This window comes from Sparus aurata, chromosome 23 (genome assembly GCF_900880675.1).
Source record: "Sparus aurata chromosome 23, fSpaAur1.1, whole genome shotgun sequence".
Lineage (NCBI taxonomy): Eukaryota > Metazoa > Chordata > Actinopteri > Spariformes > Sparidae > Sparus > Sparus aurata.
In genome coordinates this window covers 20055551-20081142 of record NC_044209.1, presented here as the reverse complement: position 1 = coordinate 20081142, position 25592 = coordinate 20055551, and the positions used below count along the sequence as shown (strand labels likewise).

General features: G+C 44.2%; 1 protein-coding gene across 4 annotated transcripts; it reads left to right on the top strand.

The window, feature by feature from the left end:
* LOC115576069 (neurexophilin-1) lies at window positions 1-25377 on the top strand. 4 transcript variants are annotated; one of them, XM_030408563.1, is made up of 3 exons: window positions 1-628; window positions 16154-16974; window positions 25112-25377. In XM_030408563.1, the coding sequence occupies exons 1-2, from the start codon at window positions 572-574 to the stop codon at window positions 16925-16927; spliced, it is 831 nt and encodes a 276-aa protein (XP_030264423.1). In that variant the 5' UTR covers window positions 1-571; the 3' UTR covers window positions 16928-16974; window positions 25112-25377. The 4 variants fall into 4 exon arrangements, with proteins under 4 accessions (XP_030264423.1, XP_030264422.1, XP_030264424.1 ...); XM_030408562.1 differs by having other exon boundaries at window positions 25109-25377; XM_030408564.1 differs by lacking the exon at window positions 25112-25377 and adding an exon at window positions 24400-25037.
* Window positions 25378-25592: the final 215 nt, after the last annotated feature.

Sequence of the window (25592 nt, the reverse complement as noted above, 5' to 3'; positions counted from 1 at the left end):
AGAAAGGGGGAGAGAGGAGAAAGACACACACACACACACACAGGGAGAGAGAAGAGGGAGAGAGAGTGTAGGAACTGTTAAAACGTGTGTTCGCTCCTGCTAGTCTCAGCATCGCTCAGTTTTCCTGCAGGAGGCTGCAGCTCTGGATCTCCACCGGTGACCAGATATGATCTACACACTTCCCCACTGATGCTGGGATCTCTTTCATTTGTTTTGCATGGATGATAGCAGCTCACCGCCTCTTCATGGATTTCTCACAGCACAACTAATTTGACTAATTCAAAACCCCGGGATAAAGAGAAAAGAGAGAAAAGAAAAAGAGGGGGAGACTCCAAGTGGTTTCCAGCGGGGACACCTTCTTTTAGTGTGCGCGTGTGTGTGTGTAGGTTTGTGGAAGCTGCAGCTCAGCCTGTCTTGGACATGGGACCGTGCGTCAGCCGAGAGGGAGCCAGAGGAAGAGCGTATTCCTGAAGGAGGAACAGCCCCGTGTGCGGGACTTTTTTAAAAATCTTTTTCCCCCCCTTTCTTTTCGCAACCGGTGAGGGGGAGCTGTGGGTTTTTACGCGCCGGAATGATGCATCCCAACCGCGGCTTCATCCTGCTCCTCCTCAACGGAACCGCTTGTTTGGTAAGGAAAAAAAAAAAAAAAAAAAAAGTCACAATCGCAGTCTTTGAGCTTCTTCTCCTTCCACATTACGCAGGTGCTGTTTTGCGCGAGAGAGACAAAAAGAACAACTTCCAAACTCGGAGTGGGCAGAGGTGGTGTGGACAGATGTTCTGTGGCTGGTCGAGATGATAAATCACCAGACAGTGCGGGTCACTCGCGAGATTAAAAAAAAAAAAAGATCTCGCCTGCCGGGCTGCTGTTCACTGCTCCCTGCTCCCACTCGCATTTGTGCTGATGTCTGTGTGATTCTGGCGCTGATTTAGGATCATCAAGTAAAATAGGGTTCACGTTGACCCTGCTCAGTTCTGCTCAGCTCAGCTCTGCACAGCTCGGCTCGGCTCGGTCACTATTCCCAGCGGAGCGGAGCGCGCTGTCCATCACCAGTTGTGCCCTTTCTGTGCGTATTTGGAGCCACATCTGAACCATATCATACACTCGACAACTACATTATTGGATCACTTCAAAGTGTGTAGCTGCACATGAAAGTAATAATTAGAAGAAAATTGTACGTGTGTCTTAAATTATTTAATTTAGCCTACAGGCAGATTTAACCTTCCACTTTTTCCTTTAGAAAAACACTGAAAAAAAGATATTTTTTAGACAATAATGTCGCCAGTGTGGTTTATCTGTAATCAGTTTGCTTCATCCAAGGTTCATTCACCAAACCTCATGCAAAATTGTATAAACTACAATTAAGTAAGAAACCCTCACATCTGGCTAAAAAGCAGAAGTTAGACACAACATATTTGATCAGATTTGGCTTTTTTCACCATGTGGCTATAATGTGTGAGATCTGCTCACTCAGACAGAGGATGTAGCACTTTAACATGTCAGAAATCTGCAGAAAGGAGAGAAAAGCTGCTCCTTTTTTGTCAGATCTGACTCAGAACAGTGTAAATGCTGCAGGTGGTGAGACTTTAATATGAAACCTCGTCAAAATAAACATTTTAATAAAAAAAAACCTTAAATGATTTATTTCCTCACCCTCCACCGACCCACGACACCAGATGTGCGAACATGATCTGCTTCTGTATTCTCAGCGAAACACTTCCAGCATTACATAACCTCACAATCAAATTTGGATCAACCCACTCCTCTTTCATGTTCTTGCACATTTATTAAAAAGCACCCCGTAATGAGAAATCAGCTCTGCGATTCACATGAGAAAACTTCAACATCCTTCTGCTCGGAAACCCCTGGGCTGAGTTTCACAGGGCCCAGGAAATGAGCAAGCTCGGAAAAAAAAAAAAGTACAAAAAAAAGGAAAAGTACAGCGGAAATATTCAAGTGAGGGCTGAGTGGCTGTTTGATGCACCCGTTTGTGTCGACGACCCTTCGAGTATGACCTGGTTGCTTTCAGATGAAGGTGTTACTCAGGTGCTCGGAGTAAAGTAAATGGCCCTTCTGGTGATGTGAGGTCTGACAGAGAGCGCCTGTGAGAGACTAAACACAGATTTATTTAGTGGAGATGGATGTTTTCAGCACATCCGAGGAAGAGGAGACCACACGCTGGCTGGAAATATGGGGGGATGAGCGCCTTTTCAGCCGTTGTATAACTCGATACAAGGGAGTGGGATAATAGGCTTAACGCTCAATCTTGTGTTGGTTCTGGGAGCATTTTTAGTGAACTGCAGGGCTGCAGTCTATTGTAGCCCAAAAGGTCTGTGGCTAATGATAATGAAATTAATTGGGGCTTTTCTCCTCCCTCTCCAGATCATGTATCTATGAAAAACGTACATGACATCCCTCAGCGGGAGATCCTGGGTAATTCATTAGCCCCCGTGACATTGATAAATTATGGAGCAATTAATAAATTAAGTAACTTTTTAGCATGCAACCGAGCTGTGATTAATAATCGTATAAGCCTTACTATGCATTAAAATTCGATCTGGATGATTTTCTGTTGTAATTGCTCTGCAATTTCTCAGGGAGGGGGTTTCGGTCCCCAGGGGCCTTTTTGCAAATGACTACTTATAGAGACGCCTATTAACGCAAGGTGCCACTCTGGTTGTTGTGTGCATGATGAATGATGTGTTTCAAATGTTAATTATTTCCTGAATTGAATTGAATGGAGGGGGTTATGAATAATATAAACTCATCGCAGTCGTATAATTGACTGCTTGAGAAATTATGTTTATTTTTGGCGGCGGTTTGGAGTTATTTTTCATCTCTGATGCCGAGAAGGCTGACTGGATTTGTCTCAGTGAGCCAGGCGGTTGATGTGTACGTATCAGGAGGAAGATCTGTGGGAGTTTTAGGAGGAAGGTTTGGTGTTTGGTGTCCCTCCACAGGCCTTGTGAGGGAGCGGTCAGCTGAAGAGTCATGATGTGAAATAGGAACAATATTTTCATTACTGGTTAATCTGCCTTTTTATTTTCCAGATTAATTAATTGTTTGAGCTATAAAATGTCAGAAAATAGACGTATCCTCGAGCCCAAGGTGACACACTGAGATTTTCTGTAAGGTATAGCAAGGAAAAACAGCCAGTTGTCGCATTTGTGAAGCTGCAGCCGTCAAGTGTTTGGCATTTCTGGTTAAAATAGTTTTCTCATTATCTTTCTGGCAATCACTAAGCGTTTCAGTTTCTAATATTAAATGCACAGTGTTAGTGGATTAAACACTTAACAGCTGCAGGAAGATGTCAGGTGCACTGAGCTCACACCATATGCAGAGAAAAGACAGGTGCCTATAGACGACAGGTTGAAAATAGACAGGGCAGGTAAAGATCAGTGCAACCATAAAGGAAAAAGGAGGTGTAGACGGAGTAGAGAAAATGCTATACAAAGGAATTAGGTACGAGCTTTACACACCTCATTGGTAGTCATCTTAGATTCTTTCTTCCTTTTTGCACAAAAACATTAAAAAATGCACTTAATCCACGTATAATTACTGCAGCGTTGTGGCTGAACCATGCACAGCACAAGATTGACAATCCGAAATCCTCAGAGCAGCCGGTGAGAACTGGGAGGGGTGAGGTGAACGACAAGTGCTCTTCCCTCCTTCAACAATCTGAGTAGAAGAGTAGTGCAGACACTGTCCCCCGTGCATTTACTCCTAAATCACTACACTTTCTTTAGAAATAATTATAATTTCACTCACTGCGCAAGGAGAAATGTTTGCACTTAACACACGTGTGCGCCCACAAAAGAGCTTATTTATGAAGGTATTCTGACCTTGCACATGCTGTAACCTTCATGTGGTGGAGATCGCCGGGGACGCAGGAGCTCGGCTCTTCGTGGATGCTCACATTGAGCTCAGACAAGAATTTTCTGGAAGGGATGAGCCTCAGGTAGCCTCTCTGCAGCCGTGAGAGACAGGGCGGCTGTACGCTGCCCCTGATTGCTTTGAGAGCAGACGCAGACGCTGGCCATCAGGCTCGGTAGCTGAGTTTCACCTCTGCAGCTCCGACACATTTTTGCTGATTGAATTCCAGTTAGCCGTTAATACATACTCATACAGTTTTGCACGCCACACAATGTGAAGCCATAAAGAAAACACGTCACGTGTACAAATATGATCTTGTGCTCTCCCGGTGTGTTTTTCCATTCCCCAACTTTTACCATCACCCTCCATTTGACTTTGCCTTCAGCAAGAAAACGCTTACTTATTTAAGGCGCCTCGTCAATTAAAAACAAATCATGTTCTTACAGCGAAAGCTTCACACAGCCAAAAACCCTTTCATGACAAAGCAGGGATTGTGATTAGGCTGCACAGAGAGCACCACAGCAATGGCAGAGTGGAATCCCAACATAGCGGTCCAGCGACCTAGACGACAAAAGGCATAAAAATCTCAGCCAAACGGGCTGTGCATTGCCTGGAACGCCACGAGACAGCGTGGGGCGACGGCGCACAAACACACGCGCACACACACGGTGCGAAAACGGAATATGTGTGTGTAAGATTACAATGCAGAGGCTGTGTGGCGCAAATTCTAACCACATCAGACCCCTCTCCCCGTTTTGGCCTGTCAGAAAGTCTTAGATCCATGTTTCTTGGATACCTGTCCTCCTCGCAGGGTCGCTGACCTTGTCCACCCAGATACATCCCCCGCCAAGCAGAAATACCTCCGGAATCCTGAGAAAACTAATCGTAAAAAAAAGCAGCAACAACAACAACAAAACTCAGCGTCTTAAACAGCATATATAGCATGCAGACACAAATGTGAGACAGCGGCAGCAGAGTGAATACTAATTTCATTTTTTTTTTTTTGTGGCTCTCCCGCTCTCCTGAGTCTTTGCCATCATTGTTGCAATCTGCGTGTCAGAGCTCATAAGCTTCTTCCACCTTACATCCCACACAGACACAGGAAACACAAAACACATTCATAATTGTCAAATCTCTATCAGGAAGGAGGGCTGTGGAAGCAGGCAGAAAGGCATATTGTGCTGATGACATCTTGTAATGTACTTTCCCCTAAGGAATCACAGGGGGGTGATTTGAGAGGGGACGATTGTCAGGTCGTGGCATCTTCATCAGCAGAGGGACAATCATATGCAATTCCCTTGTTAGCCATTCATTCGGGGGGGGGGGGGGAGCAGCCCAAACACTCTTTAATGTTTGTCATTAAATCGCAGAACTAACTAAACTAAATCAGATATCCAAATTAAGTTGAATAAACTTTCATTCCTGTATTAAGAAAACTCATTTCACTTTAATTGGGGAACCGAGAGTATAATGGTTTTAATGGATAGTGAGCGTGAGAGCCACTTCAACATTTCTCCTTGGAGGCATGATACACAACAAGTTTAACTGGAACGATATTAACGTGACTTTGTCTTAAATTGCAAAGAGAAAATAAGATACATGGTGGATTACTGCAGCGTGGCTCTGGGTGAGCACACACCTGCACAATCAAGATCATAAAAAAAAATCTGAATCAGAAGTGTGTGTGCGCACATACGAGGACATTTAGATGTTAATACACAGAAATAGACATACAGCTAGAAACTAAACAAAAAAAACTAAAGGAACAAGATGATAAATTAAAATAAAATGAAGAGGTGTGAATGTTACACTACACTATAAGTCTCCATACAAGTCAATCATTGTGTATATTGTAAACAGAACAAGTGGTGCATAGAAGCAGTAGAGGTGTCCTGTCATGTCATCTTTTGTGTGATACAATGATAAAAATGTATAGAGCAGCAGCTGTCAGTCGATAACGAGCCTGTTTTTTTTTTGCATGTGTGTTTGTTTGTTACCACAAACTACAGATTGTTCAGTAAATACATTGTTATTACACTCATTTTAATTTTCTTGAACTAAATGTCAGATTTAGAGGAAAAAGTAATCTATTTGCCCCGAGCATTTATTCAAAAATGTTAAGTGATTCCTCCTTTATCGTGAATCTACATTTATGAAGGTACTTGCAGAGATAATTGCATGATTGCTGTTTGTCATCCTTCAAATTTAATGTGTATTGTTAAAGGGGGAAGTGGCGTCTTGGCTTTTTTTTCGCCTCTGCATACACATCAGGTGTAACTGACGGGCGCTTTTACTTCTGTTTTGACCTTTTGTGCTTAACATTTTGCATTATCTTCTATTTTTGTTGTGTTCCAAAACAATAATGAGCCCGCACACACAAAAAAAAAACAATATATAAACATGAAGAGGCCGAGGATGAGCAGTGCTGCTGGTGTTCTAATGGACCACCTCTGTGGCTTCCTGCCCGTGGTGTAAAACAGCTTGAGTTATGCACAACCACAGCGTGAATGACCCCAGAGGTGCTCCTCTTCCCTCCTGACCACTCGTTGAGCAAGCCAGCAGGGGACCCCCCCCCGCAAACTCCCCTCCTGTCCTCCCACCTGTCCTCCCCCTCTACTAAGGCTTCCAGCGGTCGTGGCAGACAGAGAGAGAGAGAGACAGACAGAGAGAAAGCATGCTCCCTGACACGCTGACAGCCCTTCATAGTGAAGCGCCGAGCTGTCCTGAGACAGGCTAGGATGTCTGCTCAGAGCCAGCACGATTTATTGTTGTGGCGTGGCTCTCTGGGAGCCTGCAAAGGAGACGGAGCAAATCCTGGAGGACTATCCGTAGGTTTGTCAGCTGGTTGGGATAGTGAAGGGTGGATTACACTGCACAGCTTAAAGAAAAACGACTCGTTGCCTTGGGTGGAATGAGTGGGTATAACTCCCGGGGGATCCAGATAAAGATGCGCCTGACTTTCACACGGAGGAATAACTAAGGATGGGAAAATCCATAACAGATGTTTTAATTTCAGAGAGATTCTGCAGGTGCTGACAATAGTAGAAGTTGTTTTTTCCCGCATTGAGGAGATGTTATGGAAAGTGTCAATATGGAGAGAAATTTCCAGCGTTTCAAGATGTAGGCATCCAAACAGTATTAGATAAGGTGATGTGGGACTCAGGGACGTGGTTTTATTTGAAGGGGGAACACCAGGCTGTCAGGATAGTTTAACACAGAAAAGGAAACTGAAGCTTTTCTGATGCCGCAGGCTCCGAGGTTCATGCTGACCTCATCGTGGTGTGACTGGAGCTGCTGGATACCACGCCGAAACGAGAGTGGTCGAGCAAAAGCCCATTTATATTCTCAATTCTCTCACAATCTGTAAACAGTCTGTTCTGCGTCAATGAACATCTAGCGTGCAGTTCACCAGCGCGCTGCCCAGTGACGCTACAGTGGTTTTCAGGGTCAGAGTGGTGCACTCGTCCAGACAAGGCCCACTGAGGGTCTTTATGGGGGTTTCCAATTAAAGCAGGGCACAGCCACGGGGATCGGGGAATTTGGCTGAGCTTGAAAGAAGAGCATTTCAAGTGAAATAAATGGATAATAGGAACATTTTGTGCAGAGTGCAGTGATTTCTGAGTTGAATTGGGGAGATGTGCTGTTGGAGAATATAGGACCGCAATGACTAGCTAATCATTTCAACCTTTATTTCTCCAGGAAGCATCAGTTTGAGCAGTCGTGCACTTATCAATGCCCCACTTCAGCGGCCCTGCATTTTCTCAACTGTTTCCTCTCGAGTTGAGGTCAGGTTTGAGACATCTATAGCTTCTTGACTAAGAGAAGACTGCATTCATGTTTAAAAAGATAGAGCAAAAGAAAACTTTCTGGCTACAATGGAACAATGTCGTTTCTGGTGTCATTCCAACCCAGTTTGGCTGGACCGTGGCTCACACCTGTGAGGATGCGTGTCAGATGTTTCACAAGTAAGCACTTGTGATCAGATTTCACTTCCCGGCTCACATTTGGTTTAATGTGTTAAAGACTGCTGCTAAAGAGAAAAAAAAGTTCGACTTCAGCTAGAGGAGCAGATTGCTGTGTCAGTGTGCTGCTCCGCTGCTGTCCGAGCTGTGTGCAATATGCAAATGAACTGTGTTTTGAAGGTTTGTAGTCTGCATGCAACCTGTGAAGCTAGACAGAGCTTCAAAGCAATCAGGGATGCTTTCGTGTTCACAATACAAATGTGGACACATCTGGCCCACCTCAAAATGTCGCTGAAGTGATCGAGTCCTTGTGGATTCTGGGAGAAACCACATTTGTATTTAGGGCCCGTTGATACCCCCTTTTACACAACACTAACACCCGTTAACATCTGGCTTTTGTCCTCAGTGTGAAAGATTAAAATTGGCATCCATCCCCACGTTGAATGACTCTGCAGTAGTCACTGAAATGATGCAACGTGACATCTGGGTGGACAGACTAATTTACGCCCCTTTTTCCAAAACATTGCGTGCGTTGAGCTTATAAACGTTGGTGCGTTAATGCTCTTCGAGCTGTCTCTGTTTGAGCAGCGCCAGAACGTCGTTCAGCTAGCAATGACTTTGAATGAGAGATTGAAGTGAAAGATTTTTAAAAAGTCGAGCCCGACTGATATGTTGGTTGGCTGATATTATCTGTGAATATGTTGTCGTTATCGGCCAAAATGAAAACTCTTTGGTTTTAAGGAACAGATTGCAGAAAAAGACGCTCAGGGTGATTTGTAATTATTTCATTCTCCTTGAAATTTACAGTTACAGTGTAATGATGACATTTCAGACAATAAAGTTTATTGTTAAACTGTTAATTTCCTGCCTCTGTTAGATATCTTGTCACAAGTGTCAGATAAAAACATTTGAGTGATCACTGCAAAAAATGTGTGTATATCGGCCGATACATCGATATCAGAATTTTTTCCACCCTTACATCAGTCTTGGTCCCAAAAATGACATATCGGTTGGGCTATGTAACTACTGTCACTGGCTTTGCAGCGCGTTTGTGACATCGAACATGAAAAACACAGGCACATTTTCAAATGGGAGTCTATTTTAAGTGGCTTGACCCGCGTTTAAAATCCTGCACATATGCTCTAATTGTAGTGTGAAAATTGTATAATGATCCTTTTGTAAGTGTGAAGCGCTGGGAGCAGCATCACCGTTGTCTTTTGATTTGACCATTTAGCACCTTTACTGAAGCAATTCAACATACTGTATTAATGAACTAGGAAAGCGTGATCATTCGCTTTTTTGTCGGGGATTGAGATTGGCAAGTTGTGCTTTCGGGGCTCCCAGACGTGTGTCTGAAATCCAACAAAAGACTGGCGCATTAAGCTCTTAATAAGACAGCATTCATTCAAATAATTTCTGCACACGGACCTCTATGAGACAATTGTATTGCTTTTCAGTTTTTACCTCACAGGTGTGTATACTGTACCGGCACTTTAATCAGCTCTGTCACATCAGCCCATGCTTTGCTCCCCGCTGTCCCCGGGGATAAACTGTAGAGAAACTGTCCCCTGTTGCCCCTCTCCACCCTCCTTGCACCACCAACTTGTCAATATCTTATAATGTAAAAATGTGATAGCCAATTCAGAGCCCGGCTCCTCTCTGAGCATACAAAATGAGCTCCAGTCCGCCGGGACCACACAACTAAACCTGTCCAAAATGAGCTGGTAAAGCAGTTGGAGGATGCAGAAAGAAAGAATAGATTGGGAAAAGAGTTTAGAATAAAACAGATTTAGTGTGGCGAGTTTGTTCACCCACTGCAGATCTAAGCTCCACTGACCCCCACAAAGCAGGAGTAAATTATTCATTACAAGTCAAATGGCTTGTTTCTTGTGAAATTACCTTTCTCTCCCTCACCTACTCTTGGATCTACACTAGCCAGAAGAATAATTAGTTATAAGGGCACAGCCATTTTCAGACTTTAATCATGTAACAGAGAAGTCTCCTGCAGTGAGCATATTAGATCTGGAGATGGGGAGAGGAGACGGAGGGATGGGGGGAGAATAAAGCATTGACGAACACTTAAGAAATCTGAGCTGCCTGGGTCTTTAATTAAAAATTGATGTCATATTAGAGATGAAGATTTCAACTCAACAGCCAGAGGAAAATGGAGTGCTTATTGAACTTGTCAGCTCCACAGGACGAGCACATGCTTTTAGCCCCACTGGGTGGCTATCAATCCATTTATTTTTTAAAACATCAAAAAAAGACTATTTCAAACACGCATCACACCAAAGACACACACGTCCACACAAGTAAAAATGTCCACACAAGACAGGTGGGATGTCAACGGTTGGTCCACATAAGTATAGCAATACAAACACACACACACACACACACACACACACACATTCTAGTGAGCATTTTTTTTATTATTTGCTGATCAGTACTTTTTTGAATTTAATTTAATGTATTTGTCTAATTTTCTTGTCAAAATATGTCATTAGACTTAATATAAGACACAATCGTGCAGAAAGAGGCATTCCAGTGAGATAGAGACAATATTTTTTCAGAGATTTAGGCAATTTCTGTCTTCTTTTTTCGTTTCTTTTGCAGATTTTTATTCATTACGAGTGAGAAAAACCTTGTTTCACATTTTTATGTAAATTAGTATTTTTCTAAATGAAGGAAGTCCTCACTATACAATGTGTAAAATGTTGTCATTCTACATCTCTCTAACTGCTAAATGCTCCGCCGGTCTGGAGTGCACACTGGAAATGGTTGGCTGCTGTAAAATCAAAATAATGAGCTGAAAGACACTACGATGCTTTGTCAAGCCGAGCAGGAACTGCAAAATCGGATGATGCCTCTGCAGCTTCACATTAAATTTTGTTATTTTATCCATTGTTTTTATACCAATATTGACTAGAGACCTTTTTAAAATTCAATATTTGCTTTACTTGATTTCAGTTTTCCAATGCCTGAGGTGATGTTCTTGAAATATCTTGCTGTGGCTGACCAACAACCTAAGAAACAATTACATTTGATTCAAAATGACACATCACAGGAAAAGATAACAGCAAATCCACACACTGGAGTACCTGGAAGCAGAGAGTCTTTGGTATTGTTGCTAGAAAATGCAGATTCATCAGTTATCAAAACAGCTTTTGATTGATCACTTTTTATTTTAGCTGTAGCTCTGCCATTTCTAAGGGAATACGAGTGCATCTCTTGTTAGGATTAGGGATGCTAATGAATAATTGATTCATTAAAAATGTATTAAATGACAGTCAGAGATGGGTATAAATACAACGTATTCCATATATTATTAATGATTAACAAATAGTCAATTGTTAAGGCATCCCTAGTTAGGATATCTACAACATTTCTATATTTTCAGCAACTCAACAAATTAAAGAGGAAACAGTCTCACCCCCAAGCGTTTCCAAGCAGTTTTATTGTTGCCCCTGCTGTCGAAATGACAAACAGATCGCTTTTTTGTTTCTTCAGAGTGGAAACTACCAAAAACACGGGACAAAACATGAGTTTATTTATTAAGTTAGTCTATAATGGTGAAATGAAAGCTAATAGAAATGGCGCCAGTCAGCCGTCTGGTGGCTGATAAATGACATAGTGAAGGCGAGGTTTATAGGGAACCGATCTAAACGCCAGTGGTGCAATCAACATTAAGTCCATTGTCTGTTGCCAGTTTAAGTCTGAAAGTCTAATTTTGGAACAATATCCTACTTCTCTGGTTGACACACTGGTCTGTCACCAGTCCCCCGCTTCAGAGAGACTTACAGCACAGATTTCAGTTAAGTGCCTCCCTGATCTCTGTGCTATATTATGGCAATAGTGAGCTTCTGTCACCAGGGGGAAGGGGGTTAAAACGGTGTACCTGTCACTGTAACAGGCTGATTATTGCCTGTGGAGCTGGCAGGCTTGTGACGAGCGCTCCCCTCCCCGCACTCCCTGCTGGGAGAGAGGCCCGGGGCCTGTGCTCACTGAGGCTGAATGACTCACAATTACCACAGCGACAGAGCCTGCAGCCACCTCCCATCCTCTCCAGCCGTTTCACTGACTCACTTAGCGCACATGACAAATGACAAAATCACCCCGAACCTCCGCCCCCTCAGTAAGACCTGATTGCCCGGCGCCCACACTTTGCCTTCAGTACTTAAAGCTCGGATACATCTTGCCAAGCTTCATGAAACAAAACAAACTTAGTCTCAGAGCAACTTCTCCCGGCCTTTCAAAAGCAACAGTCTTACACCATGCAGATGGTTTAATGTGCATATTCAATGCGACCTAGTGAGCGGTAAACCTTCGACATCACCGCTGCAGGCCTGGAAATACTCTGCTCTTGCATATTTTTTAAACTCATTATAACAATTCTTTAATATTACAACACTGGACACTGAAAAAAATAGACAATATTTGCGATGCATAATCAAAGGATGACTTCTTGGACTGTATTTTTTTTTAATATGAAAGGAAAGTGAGCGGCTACCCAAAGCAGATGACATTAGTGCTCAGCTGTGAACAAACAGATTCGGGGGTATGCCTGCTAAATTGTGTAAATATCCCACTGAAGTGAGGCGAGCCATTAATCTTTCGGCATTGTGAGAACAACAATGAACTCCAGGGTTTTTCTACATCATTTCAATTTGCTTACATTGCACAAGTCAAAGCTGGGAGCGCGGCGATAGTAAAATCCTACACCTCATATACTCTCCTAGTTAAACGCAGAGTGGCGAGAGAGTTGTAGCAGTCTGCAGTTTTTTGGAACGGACCAGAAAAGTAGAGATTGTTCTTACTTAATCGTGAAGAAAATGTGTTGTGTGCTGCTGTTTAATGTGTGACCTCTGCGACCTTAGGGATGCATTGCTCACCAGATCTGGCTGGTGTGCAAGTAAATCAGAGGCGGCAAGTACGCGTACACATTCAACTTCTTTACTCAAGTTAGTAAGTACAAGTAAAAGTGAAAAATAACCCTCTGAAGGACATTTCTGTGCAAAGCTGATGGAACCTCCATCATCTGTGTTGCTGCCTCTGTCACTACACGCCTTTGATCCCTATTCTAGTCTGCCTCTCTGTCTGTTTTCATCTTATTACGTAATTTCGCCTCGCTAGGTCTGCCATGTGTGATATGCTGGGAAGGCAGCATGCAGTGACACAAATGTAATAAGTAGAAAGTACAGATACTTGTGTTCGAATGTAAAGAGTAAAAGTAGAGTGTTGTAAATACTCAAGTGATGTACAGATGCCTGAACAATCTGCCTGTACTTTGCAACTTTCCACCTTTGAAATATATAGTATATAGATTGTAATTCTACAGGCATACTTGCCAACAATTTTGAAACCAAAGCAGGGTCATGGCAGTCCTCCCCTTGAAAAGTGCAGACATTTCTGAAAATGAAATGCATTTTTAATGTAAAATAAATTCGATTTAACTTTAAATTCTTGTTGTGGCATTCCTTTTCCTTCAAAACTTTACGTAAGAAACTTCTTCTCTCTGTGGCGTCTGAAATTTGTTTAAGTATGCTTTTTCCTCTTCATTTGTTCTGTCCGTAACTCACCCAGTAAGGAGGACAAGGCACAACGCAACAAAACAGTGCACGCTGCATAGAGCCTGAAATGGCATGAAAACTAAAAGGAGGAAAAAGGGGGGTAAATAAATCAGGAGAATTGTGACCCCCAAGAGGAAACTGGGAAAGGACAATGAAAAAGTCTCCCGAGACGATGCAAATATTAAAGCACACTTGTACTTTAAGGCGTTATGGTTGGCCGGACAACCAAACAGTTTATATTCTCTCACTGCAGTAATCTCTAGTTCACTTTCTGATCCTTTTCTCAGAGTCATATTAAGCTCAGTTTAACATTTGTTTTTGACAATGATGCTGCACACTGAATGTGACACCTCCAGCAGTGCCAGACACTTAAATCTTGTGTTCAACAAAAGCCCGACGCTCACTCCATCTCTCCTCCTGCAGCCTGGCCTCTCAGTCTCCCTAATGAACACTGCGCGGAAGACATGGGGGGATGCCTTGCTCAATATGTAAGCTACAACAAAGCTTACTGCAATATGTTTTTGCTCAGATAGGAGCGTTGGCGTCATCTGAGAGTCACTCCAGAGAAGAGGCGGTGCTGGCAAAATGATCGGGATCTTTAAAGAAAAGGGCAGTTCCATAGAAATCAAGAGTGAAATATTTGTCAAGAACCCTAAAGGGCCTTTTTTGTAGGTCACCACAGGCACACTTAAGTGCTATCTGGGGAGGCAAGCAGAGTGCTTCCCTCTGTGCCCAGCAGCCAACAGCTCACTGAAGAAGAGAAATCAAACACAAAGTAGTCCTTCAATAGGAGCCGTGGGGAATGGTGTAACTTGTCATCAAAGTCATCCTGCCTGCTGTCTGAAAAAACGATACATTTGAAAAGATTAAAATCAATACGTCTTCAGCTCCTCCAAATTTGTGTCCATTATTAATGAGTTCTGGAAGAGGCTATCAGAAAGATCTGGTTCAAGAGGAAGGAGTCCTTGTCAGGGCTGTTATCGGCCCCCGTGGGGAGGCTGAAGGGTCTGAGCGGCAGTGTAGCGAGCAGCAGACAGGTAACTAGAGGAGAGGGCGCCCCTGCTTCACACAGCCCTGAGGTAACAGGGCCAGATTAAGGGAAAAATCGGAGTCTTCTCATCAGAGTCCAAACGCCAGACCACAGCCACATCAGCGGGAAATCCTCGCAAGGCAGTTGAAATGCGATCGGCGTTGTTATGAAAGGAAATACATGTTTTTAGAGACAGAAAATCAATATCGCTGACTGACTGCGGCGCAAGTGAACAAATCTGAGCGAGCTTGAAAAACCTGCATAAAATGGAATAAAAATGAGTCGGACTTAATAATCCTGACTAAGCCTGTATAAGGAAGCCCTGGCAGTCAAGACAGTAGATGGATCAGAGCACAGACAGGAATGCATGCATTATGCATCACTGTAAAAATCTCTCCGGGTGGAACGCACTCACACACACATACACAAACTTATCCCGCGGTTCACATTTGCATCACTTATTGTTCACGTTTACCACAACTCAAAATTCACAGACAATGTCTGTGTGTGTGTGTGTGTGTGTGTGTGTTCTGCCAAATCCAAAGGACATAATAATGCTGGCTGTTTCTATGGCACATTAGACAGAAGCTACCTGTTAATAGATCATTACCGTTGAATAATCACCCATTACTTTGCTCTCACATTCACACGCTCTTCACAAAGCTACTGCTGAGCACAGCAGCACTATCTTATCTCCCTCAGTCCTCTTCCCCTCCCCTCAGCTGATGTTAACATCTGACAGCTTTGTGTGTGTGCTGATACAGATTTTTTTCCTTTAATTAAAACACTGGAAGTCCTAATTGGACATTACACTTTATTCTTCAGACCCCCACCCCCCCCACCCCTCGCTTGCCCGCCTCCCCCCACCCCCCCTTCAAACACTTTGATCCTCCGACCAAATCTTTCGAGGCAATAATAGTTTCGACTCGCACTGCGGTGCCCAAGAAGCAAAAAGCTCACTTTAAATTCCGGAAACAGTGCTGAGGATTTTATAGAACACTTTCTCTCCAGTTAAATGATCTTCAAGTGACCTTTTGACTTACTTTGTTCCAATGAATGTGACATTCCCCAAGAGGGAAACGTGAGGACTGTAACTTCGGTAATGTTTTGCCGATGTAGAAACAAGTATTTTATAGCTGTTTCTGGTGCACCCAGACACTTTATAAGTGCATAAATCAACCTCCAACCTCTGTTGTCAGAGAAACAACTCGAGAAAGCATTTCTTAATGACAGAGCTTTATTGTTTTACAGGATTATAGCCTTTGGAGAAAATTGTCTGCCCTCAGAAATATTGATTAAACTGCCCAGGAGCACAGGAGTAACACACTTTATGTGAATTCAGTTTTCTGGGTGGATTTTATGTTTGAATCTGTTCCTTGATCCCTCCGGCCTCGCCAGTAGCTCCGGTGAGGCGTATGAGCCCATTACCACTGAGCTTAGGGAATTACATCGGCCGTGTGAAAACTAGACATAAAGGAGTATTTTTTCTCACAGGTAAACAAAAGAATGTAATAATAGCAATACCTGCAAAATTTCAAGCATTTATTTATTTATATAACATTGATAGAATGTCACGGTTACTACCACTAGAGGTATGAACGGTAAATTAAGTATCGATTAAATCTTTAATTTGTTTTCTGTCCACGTTTCTTTCTACTTCCCTAATAACTGCCTACTTTCTTTCTCTATATTTTCTTCTTCGATCCCCACCTCCACTCTCCAGGTGGCCTTGGGTCAAGAAGACGACTCCTCCAGCCCCAAGAGCTCTTCAGACGACTCCTCCAAGACGGTGGGCCTCCTGAGCGGGCAGACTCCCCTCTCGCCTCTCAGCCGCTGGATGCTTCACAGTAAGAGCAGAGCGGCTAACGCCACCTCTCTGGAGCTGCCCTACCGCTCCCCGGTCCCTTTCTCCAAGCAGGAGTTTTCGAAACAGGAGTTCTGGGAGATGCTGGGCAGTGACCTGCTGAAACCCGACGCCTCCAGCTCCAGGGTCAAACGACGGCCCATCGTTAAGACCGGCAAGTTCAAGAAGATGTTCGGCTGGGGAGACTTCTATTCCAATATCAAGACGGTTAGGCTTAACCTGCTGATCACCGGCAAGATTGTGGACCACGGCAACGGCACGTTCAGTGTCTACTTCCGCCACAACTCCACAGGCCAGGGCAACATCTCAGTCAGCCTGGTGCCACCTGTCAAAGCGGTGGAGTTTGACCTGGAGCGCCAGAGCGTGGTCTACCCCAAGGACTCAAAGATCTTCAACTGCCGCGTGGACTATGAGAAGGTGGATCGCAGCAAGCGCACCTCACTGTGCAACTACGACCCTTCCAAGACCTGCTTTCAGGAGCAGATTCAGAGCCACGTGTCCTGGATTTGCTCCAAGCCTTTCAAGGTCATCTGTATCTACATTTCCTTCTACAGTACGGACTACCGCCTGGTCCAGAAGGTTTGCCCGGACTACAACTACCATAACGAGATGCCCTACCTGCCCTCGGGCTAGACGGCTTGTAGAGGGGAGGAGAGGTGGGAGGGGAGAGGAAAAGGGGGGTGAGTAGGAGTGACTGCAACACATGAGGAGGAAACCAGGGCTGTCAATAGTCCTTAAAGCCACTGTGGCTGCAAGACACCTTAAAAAAAAGCCCTCTCTGTAGCCTGACTACTACTGTAAGATGTAAAAACATATATGCAAAACAAAACCTACAGTATGCAGATAATGAGGCATTCGGAATGCTTGACTGCAGCATTCATTAACTGGACCGGTAGTGAAAATCAAACACCGCCAACACGCACATTCTTACCTCAATCCAGTTTCTAAATGCCAACTTTTTCGCCAGCTACTTCTCTCTTCCATTAGGTCATTTGTGAATGTTGTCTGAATGTCCTTTTAATCACCCTTTACAATAATTGCTCTTTCGCAAAAGTCACAAGGCGGCGTTTTCAGTTGAGACGCTCTGATACGGTTCACTGGAGAGTTGCGTACGAATCCAGACTTTATCACTAACATACAGTGTTTATAATCGAGCACTGTAAAGGGAAAACAATGATATTTCGTAACTTGAAAGAGGGAACACGAAGCATTGTTTTTTTTTTTCTCACAAAGAGCAGATGAATGTAAAGTGTAACCAACCACAGGATCGCACAAAGTCTTTTTAAAGGGCATCCCAGCGAAATGTCAGAAGTTCCTCTTCTTACTCAACTTTTCACTTCCTGTCCACATCCTCCAACCCAATCGGCAGCATAAAAACAATGACAATTACGTTTCTGCAAAACCTTTACGTGTCTTTTGGTCCGATTTTCTATTCCTCTCTCGTCACAGCGCTTTGCATATGATCAGGTTAGTATTAGGCACAAAACTTGGTTAGGTTTAGGAAAACATCATCATTTCGGTCTCCACAAACACGGCTGCAAATTGTCCCAGAGTTCTCCCTAAAAACACCCTGGGAAAACATGTCTGGGACTGTCTTGACTTCCTGGGAGGAAATATCCCGTTTCGGTCTACGCAAACATGGCTGCAAACTGTCAAGCAACTTGTTCAAATGTCAGTATGCTACGCAATCTATGACATGTACGAACTTTCACGCATCTGTGGTTTGCAGAAACGTTAAGCGCTTACGTTACATGCTGCCGACTGGGGCTGCATCCTCACATGTTAGCGTCCCACCGAGGAAATGTCAATGCGCTGAGTTTACTTTTGCTGCCTGCCAAATCTAATCACACTATATCTCTCAGTTATGTCACCTCCATTTCAATAAAAGAGGGAAAAGAGGGAGATAGAGAGAGAGAAAAAAAAAAAAAAAAGAAAATTTGCAAGAAAAAGCAATTGCTCATCACAGATTTAGGGCCAGGGCTTAAAACAAGTTCAGTGCGAGGGAAATAACCAGATTCTGCATAGAGATAGAATTGGCCCTCCTTACTTAAGAGAGAGAGAGAAAGAGAGGTGGGGGGCTGAGAGAGGGAGAGACTCAGTGAGCTGTTTTAATTAAAGTGGAGAAGGAGTGTATGCAGCTCCTTCTATTGTCCCCTCTGTATGAAAAAGATTACATTTTGTTGCCGTCAGGATTCCTGATTTCACGCCTTGATAACTTTGACTGTGTGAGGGAGATTGCTCTCTCCCGACAAACACTGTGTTCACTAAAGTCAGCCCGTTATCTTGAATAAATGAAAATATTATCATAATAATTACATATAATTTAATCTCCTTTAGAACTAATTAAGGTTTCAACGAGAGGGCGAAATGTATTCCTAAAAATCAAGTCGGCGGGTAGGAGGATAAGAGGACGCTCATGGAGATTGTTGTGTTCCTGCGCGGAGCCAGCAGCCACAGCTCAGCCCAGAGTTAACTGCTCTCATTAAGATAAATGGCCACTGGCTGGCCCATCTCATGTTTCTCTCCCAAACAATATCAGCGGAGAGCGGCGCGCAATGGAGCCGTGAATTAGGTAGCCTGACATCCTGTGTGCTCAGGGGTTACCGCTACCCTGCTTATGAGGGCGCAATGACTTCTTAGTTCATTAACGGTGAACGGTCACAAGACAGGTGTGAAGAGTCATTAAAGGATGATATCAGATAACCGCGTTGATGCTAATGTGCTGTGATTTCAAGGATATAGACAAGAACTGCACGCCGATGTCCCAGGTGGACTCGCGCAGCAGTGAAGCCGACCTCCTGTAGCATACGGCTGGACACAAATGTATTGCCTTGGCTGGCTGAGTGTGAGAGCAGGAGTGGGAGGGAAAAACACAGACACAGGGCTAAAGATAGCAACAAAGACTTGTAAATCAGCACATGGAAGCTCCGAGTTTTTAATTTACTCTTAAAGAGGGGGGTAGCTTCTCACCATATGCGACCGCATCAACTTGTCGCCCAGAGCGAATGGCAAGCACGTCTGCAGGCGATAGACAGCTCCACCACCCGCAGCAGTGATGGAGGCTGTTCATCTGGAGCGGCCTCCTCCTGCGTGTGACTGCTTTATTGAAACACATATCTCACATATGCACCGGCTCAGCCGCTTGCTCCACACCTAGTACCTGTCGGGCTCATTTCTTACCGTGAAGTGTCTCACAATCAAGAATCCGCACGCAAGGGATTTTTCCTAAAGAGGCTACCATTAATCAGAGAGCTTGTAGAAATGGAGTCTGATTCCTGCCACATCACAGTGGCTGTTTATGCAGTATTTATTTGAAGGCAAAACTTAAAGAGTCCCAGTGGAGCATGCAATATAGATGTAGGTCTGGCAGCAACTGAAACTAATCGTCTGACTCTTGTCTGAAGGTCCTTTTCCTGGACTGCTGGATGGGATACAAAACTTAAGGAATGATAAATAACAGACATGCACATCCATGTGCTCGACAGGATGGGTGCTGCTTAAAAAATCTGACAGAGTTAAAAACAGATAGATCCGCACCCCAAGTTGCACCTGGAAATATGACTTTTAATTTCCTCCAGACTTTTGAAATCTGAGGAAGAGCCTTGCGCTTGAAACGTTGCAGCAAAAAAAATAAATAAAAAAAATCATGATTCAGGTGCTACTTGGTGTGCTGATCTGTCTTTTTCTGTTCATCCATATCCTCATCCTCCATCTCTGTCTGGTCCTTTCCCCTCCAGACGTCTCAGTCATATGCCTCTCTGTCTTCACGCTGTCATCCTCTCCCTGTGTGTGTGACCCGGCTCAATGGCCTCAGCCTCCACACCCTCTCTACCTCCCTTAACCTGGCGTTGAACCCTGCTGTTGGGGTACTTCCTCACTGATGCCCCTGCCTGCCCTCCTGCGAGTAGCTCCGAGCTGAGCTGGCTAATCTCTGAGCTTAACGCCGAGCCAACTGAACATCAGCTGTGAGAACTCCCCTGTCTCCGTCTCTATCTATCTATTTCTCTCTATATCTATATCCCATCAAACAAATGTGTGTGTGCACACGCAGTCTTAAGATGTGCTGGTTTAGGTATTTTCCTCTCTCCTGTTCAAAGCATCTTACATAAGCCCCTGGATTGTGAGGACATGAGATCTCCTCGAGAGCATGCCAACGGAGTGCCCGACACAGATACGCCCCAGTAACCTCAATACTCCTCTCCCCCCCTCCTGCAGGGCATCCGGAGAGAAGCTGGATACTCACACATGTTAGAATCAAAGCAGGGCAATGGGAGACCATGGCACTGAACTCGTGTAGAAAAAAAAGGAGGACAAATCGTGGGCCACCTGCCAAGAAGGAGCCCCTCACTCTGCTCCTTACCGATCCTCTCAGATTTACAGCAATACTCTCACCGAGACTCCACCCTCTCGAGTTAAAGAAAAGGCTGCTGGACTGATTTTAAGAGACAGTCGCGTTGCTGTGGAACGGACGGTGTTGTTGCGACAGCAGCCTTACTGTAGACCAATCTAGTGCCAACAGACATGTGGATATTTGGCCTTAGAGACTGCGAGACAACACTGGCCCACTCAGCAAAGAATAGTAACAAAACCCGACTGTCAAAAACATAAATATACATATATATATATATAAAAACTAAGAGTCCTCGGATCTGAATAAAGTTGTATTTAAATGTGGGTCATGCAGTGGAGGTTGTCTGTTTTATCTTTTCTGTTGGTGGCTTTTGTTTCTCTATGTCATGTGGATGATATACTGTATGGATGATATGATGGCATTTACTGTGGTTTTCGACATTCTAAAAATCAATAAAGTACACAGACGTACTTCAACCACTTCGGTCGTGTGGAGACAGAAAGTGTGTGTGTGTGTGTCAACAATGCTGAAGTCTCTATTTTACCGTATTTGCATACCCGTACTGTGTGCCGACGGCAAGGAAAAGATGTGACAGAGATATTTGCCGAGGGGCTCCGGCAGATATACATGTATGGAGAGAAATAGAGGGAGAATAAGGAGTAGAGATGAAAATGGGGTTGAGAGAGAGGAAGGAAATGTTTCAACTGGAATGATGCATGAACACAACACGATCCCCTAATTAGCATCTACTTCTTTCCTCCCCCCCTCCCCTATTCTCTCACTCTTGGTTTCTTTGTTGTTCATCCTTGCACTCTCCGTTCATTTTTAAGATGTAATTGACATTAAATTCATTCTGCTTCTTAATTAAAACCCAGACAACTGTTAACGAGGGGATGGGTTCAAACATTCAGCTCACAACATCCCTTTAAACAAGATCGATTAAGGCATGGCTGCAGGCAAAGCCAGGCCCTCCACCCCCCTTCACGCCCCCTTGTTCCCATAAAAGTGCTGCCTGCCTCGGGATAACCTTGCCGGAGATGATGAAAGGGAAGCAAATAAGTCAGCATGGAGACAAAAGAATAGGAATCTAATTTGGAAGAAAGCAGGATTGAGGTTAATGTAAAATCTGTGAGAGCGGCATACTGGGTCAAACATACTGCATGGTTACGCAGAGAGGGTGGAAACTGCAGGCAACAATCATCGATGATGGACACGAGGGGTCTACAAGAGGTACAGGGGCTTTTGGTTGTCGCGGAACAGAAAACAATTCAGGAGTGTGAGCTTCTTGGAGAGGAAAGGGCATTCCAGCGTGAGTAATGGGAAGCTGGACGATAGTCAATTGAGAAAATAACTAGTCATGGCATGAGGAGGCGGGAGAAGGCGTGCGAAGCTTAAAATGATAAATAGACATTCAGAAAAATAACCTTGAGGTATTGCGAAACGTGCGTCTGGGAAAACTATGCACACAAAATAAGTAACAGGAGACAAGGAGAGTGAGCGGAGACAGAAGGGGACGGACGGCGCCGTCTCCTTGTTAACACTTTCAAACACTAAGGCTATCAGGTTCAGAGTTTTATACTGTGGAGTAATAATTACGTGTCATTTTCCTCCGTGACATGTTACACCACAAAGTGCAGTATTGCTCTGGCAGTGGATATTGCACTCTGCAACATCATTCCCGAGCCAACAGTGTTGACAAAGTCAAAGCCTCCACCGCGCTGCTCTCATTTCTTCACACTTTGAAATCATCGAAGAGGATTAGACTAGTACACCAGTTTGATTTGATATACAGAACCAGAGTGATAGCGAGGTCTTATTAAGAATCTGATTTCATCAGTCATCTGTAACTAATATGATCCAGGTCTCTCCCTGACGACAGCCAGTCAGTAAACCCTGCAATGAGAATCCTCTTCTTGGCATAATTCTGCTTTTTAATCTATTTTTCTGTAAATTATTTCTTCATTTAGAGGACTAATGTATCCCCAGATCTCGTCTTATATTAAACGGGTTTGTTAGGTCAGCTGCTAACCCATCTGAAAATTTCATTAGTGCGGGGTTTTAGAGATTTTGGAGTCTCATTATGGTACAAATAAGGCTTTTTCACCCTGAGAAGAATGGATTTCTGGAGGATATATGAATATGACGTGAAACTGAAAGCCTACAGTCATGAGTCATATATTCGATAAAATAAAAAGCGGATTTATATATATCTTGTATGACAAAAACTCAGTGTCGCTTTAATCTGTTTCCACATCATGGATGCAGAACTGCACATCTTACAGAGATGAATTAGGGCTTTTGTTACCTGGATACCGACTCCATTCAGATGTAATTTATTATCATACATCCCCTCGCTGCACTCGCAGAATTCAAATCCACTTGATGTCCTTTGATATTCTAGATTGCGTGTCGAGGTGGTCATGGTCATGCTCTTACCACGAGCACCAATGTGTAAAAACAAACGTACACATGCACTCAATGCTGACACACACACACACACACACACACACACACGCTTTAAGTGGTTTCATGCTCCAGCATCCTAATAGTCTCTCTGCCCCCCCTATGCCAATCATGAAGCCTGCAGCTGAGTAGACGAGCAGGTGGGCCAAGTCTTCCGCCACAAGAGCATTGTGGGAGACGGGTTACATCAGACAAGGACAAGTAAAGGATCAGCCTCTCAGCCCCCGCTGCTTCATTCATGATAAAGCTCCATAGCTCCTATCTTCAACTCACTCTATCAGGCTGGACACACCGTGTGGGGCGCACATGCTCGACGGAGGCCATGAGAGAGGCTGGAAAATTATAGTGCAGTGAAGGGGGTTGAGGAGGCTGCACGGGGGACGGCGGAGGCTGCGGGAGCTTCTTGCAAAAGGAAGCACAGATGGCCTGGGGCCATGACGTGGTGGGAAGAGGAAAGAGTAAGTGAATAAACTAATTAGAGGGGCAGAATTTCACACACACCTCCATCAAGTCAGCACTCCCTACCTCCTCTTGAGAAATATGTTTTTATCCATAAATCATTTTTACACGGGGAAAACAAGACTTCAAGATGGAAACACTAATATCAAAGCTGAGGGTTTTTTTACGCTTCGCTGCATGTTGTGGCATAATAACAGGAGAAAGTAGAGTTTGGGTTGCGCTGGGAGACGGTAAATAGTTTCACACGTCGATGCCGATGTGGAAATTCAAGCTGGGCGTCTGTGTCATGCAACGTGGCAGGATAAGCTGGAGGCCATGATGAAGACATTAGGGCTGTGATCTCTGTATTAGCCTGAAAAAGAGGACATTTCCACTTAACTAAAGGAGGCGATGGAGAGGAGGGGTAATTTAAATTCAGTGACAAGGCTTTAAATACCAACCAGGGATCACAGTTGTGCCCTTTGGCAAAGTAATTATTCACTCCCTTAGAAGACGATCAGATGTGGATGTGTGGTCGTGTGTGCACACCTGCTGGCGTGGAGTGTGTAGGCATGTGTGTGTGTGTTCGAGTGAACCTGGAGGTAGCGAGGGAGGTGTGAAATGTTACAGTTTCTCCTCTTTTCATGTAACTGAGAAGTGTTTATGCCAAACTCTTCAGAGGAGAGAGAGGGTGTTCGGCGGAGGGCTCATATCAGGTGGTAAACGTGAGAATGTAGAGAGAAGTAGACATGAAACAAGAGCTGGGAAAGGTTAGCTCTCCACCTCTCCATCACTGTCTCATGCCAGCTTGTTCTCTCCCTGTTTTTTTTCCCCTGCTATAACCTTCAACCAGAGGCGGCGTGATCTTAGGAGGAGGAGTTCCCCCCCGCTGCTCAGCCCAGGGGCTGATGGGATGAGGCTCTCATTGGGAAACTGTCCTTCAAAAACTGCAGCCTGATGGATTTCTTGGCCCTGGTTTTGCCTCTATCTTTCCCAACACATCCTCAGTGTTTTCCTCCTGGCAACATTCCATCTCCCTCGAGCTCCCTCTATCGCCCCTTAGTTACCAAGTAGTCCCAACACTTACACAAACACACGCGGACACGCGCACAGACATTTCTGCAGGTTTTCTGCTGACAGTCCAGTCCTTAGTACTGCAGGGATGTTGCCTGATAAGTCAAAGACAGAGTTGGGGGCCCTGATGCCTCTCATTATCTTTGGGGATGTTCACAGGGAGCTACCCCCTCCACACACACACACACACACCCACACACACACACACACACACACACACACACACACACAGCCATCTCCCTCTCCAGGCTTGTCATGGGAGCATGTTGTGCTCACATCGTTATCAGCACTGCTGCACGAGTTCATCACAAAACCCACCGATGTGCGGACTCAGCTGCAGACAACACACAACACCTCAATCAGTCTTCATTTGCCTCCCCTCCCCTTGTCATATTTTAACACATTCCCTCTTATTTGTGGGAGGAGGAAACAGGGAGCGCTCATCTGTATAGCCCTATTAGTGAACTGTTTTTTTTTTTTTTTTTCAGCAGATGAATTTCCACAAAAGGCTGATTGTGAAAAATGTCTCACGTCTGTGACTCGCAGAGCCGAGAGGTACTCCAAAACCAGGAGGATGAGGAAAAACTGACGGCAGCATACCTACCTTCAGGCATTCACTGCCAATGGCACATGTATGAATGATGAAAAAGTAACGCTCTCCTTCAGCAGCAGAAAGAATGGATTCAATGGACAGTCGGTTCACCTTGAAGTTTTCCTTTTAAAGAAACAAATGCGATTAAAGTTACTTCATATGAAATGGAAAAGTCTGGCTATGGTCCCTCTGTTAAAATGTCTGAATAAACTTCTTTCTGCAAAGACCTCCTTTTTATTGCTCAGAATGAAGTTAAAATCGATGGCCGGGCTTTCCCGTTTACAACTCTGTAAAAAGAAGAAACTTGTGGAGAGCGGGGTCATTACAGGAAGGTAATTGGATGACTAGACTTTAATGTGACCTCTCAATGACAATGAACA